The 6,000-nt window shown below is 55.4% G+C and overlaps 1 protein-coding gene across 1 annotated transcript in view; it reads left to right on the top strand.

Annotated features, from left to right (window-relative positions):
• The first annotated feature begins 325 nt into the window (after positions 1-325).
• DGAT2 (diacylglycerol O-acyltransferase 2) overlaps positions 326-6,000 on the top strand; it is a 30,924-nt gene continuing 25,249 nt past the window's right edge. Inside the window, exon 1 of the mRNA XM_045894465.3 lies at positions 326-594. Coding sequence (XP_045750421.1) covers positions 555-594 — 40 coding nt within the window. The 5' untranslated portion in view covers positions 326-554. The remainder of the gene's footprint in view (positions 595-6,000) is intronic.

Raw genomic sequence — 6,000 nt, 5'->3', positions numbered from 1 at the left:
AGCATCTTAGCCACGCGCAGGCCCCGCCGCGGCAGACGCACCCACTAAGGCGCCCGGCCGGCTGCACGTGCTCGGCGTCCGGGCCCAGGAGCCGCGGGTCCCCGCCGGGCAGCGGCCGAGGGCGCGGGGCAGCAGCGGCCCGGCCCCGGCCCCGGCGCGCGTCCCGCGGGGAGCCCCGGAGCCCGCGCCCGCCCGCGCCGCCCGCGCCGCCCGGCGCTCGGGCTCCCGCGGGGGACGAGGGGCGGGCGCGGTGGAACGGCCGGCCCCGCCCCAGCCCGCGTCGGGCCGCCCGCCTGTGAGGTGATAAAGCGCCGCGCTCCGAGCGCCGAGCGCAGTGGCCGCCGCCGACGGCCCGCTTTCGGCTGCTGCTCGCGCCGCGACGGGCGGTGCGCCTCCAGCTCCCCGCGCCGTAGCCGCGCCAGCGTCGGCGCCGTTCCCCGCCTCCCCCGGCCCGCGAGCTCGGCGCGAAGCCCTGGCCCCGGCGGCCGGGGCATGGGCCAGGGGCGCGGGGCGAGCCGGCTTCCCGCGGGGCCGTGAGCTGCAGCGGCTTCAGCATGAAGACCCTCATAGCCGCCTACTCCGGGGTCCTGCGAGGTGAGCGGGGGCCCGGGCTGCCCGGCTGGGGGTGGGGGGCGGCGGTGGGCCGGGGGGCGGGGTGGGGGTTCTGCAGGGCCTCCGCGGCTTTCATCCCGGGGCTGGGAAGCCGCAGGAGGGTTTTCGGGAAAGGACGTGACAGGGCTCTAAGGCAGGCAGGAGTGTGTTCTTACAACGAGGGTACGAGGGTACGTTGCTGGAGGACTGGCCAGCGTGCAGGGTCCCACGTGAGGTCCCAAGCCCTTTCTTTTCTTTTCCGAAAGCGTGCCCCACGCCGCGCATTTAGGTCTGGGAAGAGGGAAGGATCCTGGGGACCTCGGCAGATGCAGGCAGCGTCGTAGTCAAGGCTGAGTTCATGCTCCACTCCCGCACCTGATCCGTTTTTGCCACCTCTGTTACATCGCTTTCCTTCCCCCAGCTTGTTTTCCCCATCTGTGAGACGAGGTTGATATTTAACAAGCCCTCCCCAACCCAGAGCAAGGGGGCGGGGGTGGCCCCTGGAAGTTCCCTCCCCTCTCTTCTCACCAGGTGGAGCCAAGCCCTGAGAGACTGGATGGGGCAGAGTGGCAGGGTTTTGCAATCCCCTGAAACAGCCACCAGCCAGGGAACGTGCCTGTACTCTGCCCTCCTCCCATCCTCGAGCCCAGGCTCGGGCCCCCCCTCGGCAGCAGCTCAGCGCCATACCCTTAGAAGGTGGGGCGGAGGACCCTGGGTGCCCTCCATGTGGCCCAGGCCCCTCTTCCACCAGTGTGGAACTGAGGCGCTTGGTGAATATGTAGATATTCACTTATAGTTGGAGAAATTGATGGGAAGAGGCATGACCTTCTTGAGGTTTCCTTGACAGATGCCTTGGCCAAGGGAGACCCTGGGAAGTCAATCACAGCTGTCCTAGGTCTGTGTGTGTCTTGAAGTTTCCCTCCCTCCTCCTAAGTCTTTATTCTGCTTGCTGAACCTCTCTTACTTACCATTTTTTCTTCAGTAACTGACGCCTACTCTACCCACCTTCATTATAAAAATAAAACATACTAATTATTGGAATTTTGAAAAATAGAGAAAAACAGGAAGAAAATAACAATTGCTGGGTCGTCAGCTATCCAAAAATAGCTTCCTAGTGCTATGTTAGTATATGTCTTTCAATTTTATTTATTTGCAGTATATAAAGTTGAGGGCATGCTACAGCCATAGTTCTGAATCCTGGCTTCTCTGAGGATTTCCTCTCTTGCTCAGAATCACTTATCATATTCTAGTGGCTGCCAAGTAACCACCGTGCAGCTGTGTCACAGTTTAACTGTGTCCTGGGCATTGGCATTGCCCTTGGAGTGCTGCTCATTGCCCTTGGAGAGATACCGAGCTGCTGTTGCCATTTTGGAGGCAAGCAGCCTGAGCTGCCGCATGTGTCTGGCCCAATAGCCTGTGACAGCCTCCTCTCTCACTTAAGAGTGCTTTTCTGTTCATTGTACCTTTTGATGCCCATAACAAGGGAAGGAAGGGACTTACCCATGTTCATGCTTTTAAATATGCTTTTGTCTTCAGGGAATGGGATAGGGATGCTCTCTGTGGTAGTCCTTCCCGGAGATGCCCTTCCCTTGCCTCTGATGTCCACAGGCTGTGAGCTCTATCTTCCAGGAGCTGTTGACTCTCATGTTTTCGACCTCTAGTTTGTATTTCAGGACTTTTAGTGAATGATTTTGACCAAGTCACTTAATATCCTATCAGGAGCATTTCCCCTATTGTTTTCAGATCTGAAGAACTTTTTATTCCCTTTTTTTTTTTTAAGATTTTATTTATTTATTTGACAGAGAGAGACACAGCGAGAGAGGGAACACAAGCAGGGGGAGTGGGAGAGGGAGAAGCAGGCTTCCCACCAAGCAGGGAGCCTGACGCGGAGCTCCATCCCAGGACCCTGTGGGATCATGACCTGAGCCACCAGGCGCCCCTCTTTTTTTTTTAACTGGCTGCAAGGAATTCCATCATGGGCTGGTAGGAAATGCAAACCAGTCACATGTCAGCTCTCTGGATCTACTTTGACGAAAGACTGGGTGGGGTAAGGGGAGGGTGCTGAAGCAGATTTTATGTTATCTAGACATCTCCATTAGACCGGCTTCTTACATCCTTGGTCTTTGAAGACACTCCTCAGTGGCCTGGTTTGCCTCTGTGGATAAGTGTCCACTGTTGTGAGGTAGTGGACACCTTGTCAGTGGCAATATTCAAAGGAGAGGCCATGGATTCTATGAAAGGAAGTCCTGTGTTGGGTGAGAGATTGAAACAGATACCTTGGTGACTGGTTTCTTGGCCAAAAGAAAAAGCCAGCTGTGGGAGCATGGGTAGGTGGGTGTCTGTTGGGGGAGGTGGGAGTCTGTGGTGGTAACTTCTGATCTCTGAAGGACTATCCTATGCCTGGGGTGGAGGCTGCAGAGTTAGTCACGTTTGCATCTCTGCCTTTGCCCCTCGACCAGAGGCTCTTCAGGTCAGAGCCCTCTGATGCCTGCCTAGGTCCTCCGGGTTTAGCACAAGACCCAGAACAAAATGATGGCAACTCTAATAAAATTCTGAGCTGATTTGTTTGTTCTGTGTGTCTCCAAAAAACAAGGGGTGGGATTACAGAGGGCAGGTTTTGATGTAATGGAGAAATCCTGGTGTGGGTAGGGATGGAGCTCCCCATTACTGGGGGTATACAAGCAGGATCTTGGTAGGGAGTGAAACTTAAGAGGCTAGATTGTTGGGAAACTCTGGAACTGTGGGGTGATAGTCACCTAACCCCGTCCTAAATCGTAGGATAAAAATGTCACTCTCCTGTTCCCTGTCTCCCTTCCCCTGCACCCCTTCCCTACCTGCACAGAGGCCACTTTGGAGTTATCTCTGCTACCAACGGTTCTTCTGTGCTGCAAAAGGAGGGCCAAGAGTAATATTTGATTGGCAGGCTGGGTGACTTAGTAGCCAATGTGGAAGTCCTGCCTCACCCCAGCCTCCTACCTCAAATTCAGCAGCAAGTACTTGGTCATAAAATCATAGCTATCTGTTAGCGCTAGATCAGGCCCAGCTCTCATGTTACCTATGGGGCACTGAGGGCCCCAGAGAGAAGGGACTGGTTCAGAGTTATCAAAGCCAGGGTCAGAACCCAGATCCATCTCCTAGTCTGTGGCTTGCCTCCTTAACCAAGAGAGGGGGTGAACGGCTGAGCACAGGGCTCTGGCTATTATAGACACTCAGCGATTTACTCTGAATGAGTAAAGGTTGCTCCCAGTCCCCAGGATGGGATGGTAGATCACTCCTTCCCAAGATTTTTTGCAGAAGCTCTCCCAGCTGCCCTGATGGGTAGAGACACCACCCCAGAGCTCTGATGCCAGGTGATGAACTACCAGTTTCCCCTCATCATGGGTCAGACCTTCCAAACTCTTCCAGGAGGCCATGAAGCCCCCCATGAGCAGCCCCCACCACCTCACAACCTCATCTCCTGTCATGCTGTGCTCCAGAACTGCCACTGGTCTTCCTGTTCCTCCAGCATTCCCACCAGTTCTGTCCTACCCCAGGCCCTTTGCACGTGCTGTCCCTCTGTCCAGATCTTCGCATGGCTGCTTTGGATCCTTCAGTCTCCTCTCAGAGACCTTTTCTGACCATGCCATGTGTAGAACTGCCCCCTAATTGCCACATCTTGTTTTACTGTTTATAGCCCTTCTCATTACCTAAATTATCATGTGTCCTTACCTGTTAGTAATTATCTCTCCCATAAGATTGTCAGCCCCTTGGGAGCAGGGACCTTGTCGTTCTCAGTGCTGTGTCCCTGGTATCTAGTATAATGTATGGCATGTAGTAGGTGCTCAGTAAATATTTGTTGAATGAGTGAATCATTAATGGAACCTCAGCCCTCCTGAGAGCTGTCCTGTTCCTCTTGGGAGGAAGTCCTGCTTTTAGCTTCAGTGTGATTCCTCAGTCATTCCTCAGGCCTCCTCTGTGCCTGCTTGTGCTGGGTGCGGGGGCTGCAGCTCTTCCCTGCTGCGAGACACCCTCAATTTCATGACGGTCTGGCTCCCAGGCAGAGTGCCGAGTGGGGGGGGGGGGCGCGCTGGGCTCTCCGTCTTCCCCCTCATCACTTCCAGAGCTTTAGAAGCCAGAGAGCCAGGATGCCAGCCCTGCCTTCCCTCTGGGACATGGCTGGGTGGCTCACTTACCCTCTGGGGATCTCACTCCCCCATGTGGAAAACCGGATCGGAAATCTCAAACTCTCAAGAATGTGAGAGCGAACGTGAATGGAAAGTGCTTTGTAAACTAACTTGTGACACTCAAGTTCATCCTTGTCGTCCGTCCTGTGTGACACACGCAAGCAGGCTCCCACCACTGTGGAGAGTGGCAGCCTCCGCTCTTATGCATCCAGGAAGGCTTTGCCGGGATGGGGACTTGGGGTGTGGGCCTTTTGCTTTGCTGCTGGAGCACCTTCTGCGTGTCTGGCTCTGTACTGCCCCTGGGTCGATGTGCCCTGGTCCCTGTCATTGAGCTGGATGCACACGGCGCCAGGGAAGGAAGCATGGGGAGCTGTGGAGGCCTGAAGGTGAGGGTGGGACAGCTCAATCATCTTGGGTGGGGTCAGGGAAGGCTTTTCAATATTCACTATTCAATCTGGATATTGAAAGATGAATAGGTATTAGCAAGGCAGGCGAGAACATTCAGATATGGGGAACAGCATCAACAGAGGCATGAGATTTGGGTGGGACGGGCAGTGTGACTGCAGGGCCCCTGAGCGATGAACGTGGGCTGAGGCCCTGGTGTGCCGAGAGGCAGAGACAAGGGAGACAGAGGATGCCGTATCCAGGCCCTGGGTGGCTCACCTGTAATCATTGCTGGGGGGATGGGGATTTGAGGGCTCCTAAGAAAGGTGCACTCAGAGCTTCTTGGCCTCCACCATTTCTGGGGTCCCCCTGGGATGGAGCTGCTGTTGGCAGAGCTGAGGGCCTGGGGCTAGGAGTCAGATCTGGGGTGTGTCCAGCCCCTGTGCCATCCCTGACCTGCTCTGTAACCTTGGGAAACCACTGCCCCTTCCTTCCTCTCAGTCTCCTCATCTGTAAAATGGGCAAAAGCATGATAGGAGTAGCTGCCCAGGTTATGGTGCAGACCCAAGGAAGCTAAACCCACAAACCCTTTGGGCAAATCAACAGACGCAGGAAACAGAATTCCTTTTATTAGTAGAGCAGATTTAAGAGTCCTGAATAAAGGGCCAGGAGCCTAACTGCATCTGCTTCCCATGTAACCTTGGCAAGACCCTGCCCTCTTGGGATGTCAGCCTAAGGAGAGGAGAGCTGGAAGAGCCGGTCCTCTCGGGTTCATTCCAGCTCTGTTGCAGAAATGGGATTTCAGTCCTGCTCCTGACTGCTCTGGGAACCTGGGGCCCAACCTCTTCCTCATTCCCATTCT

The sequence above is a fragment of the Mirounga angustirostris genome, unplaced genomic scaffold (assembly GCF_029215605.1).
Source record: "Mirounga angustirostris isolate CCGP_5_RB_7025 unplaced genomic scaffold, mMirAng1.0.hap1 SCAF_13, whole genome shotgun sequence".
NCBI classification, from domain to species: Eukaryota; Metazoa; Chordata; class Mammalia; order Carnivora; family Phocidae; genus Mirounga; species Mirounga angustirostris.
Note: the sequence above shows the minus strand (reverse complement) of the source record. Positions and strands in the feature narration are given on the sequence as shown.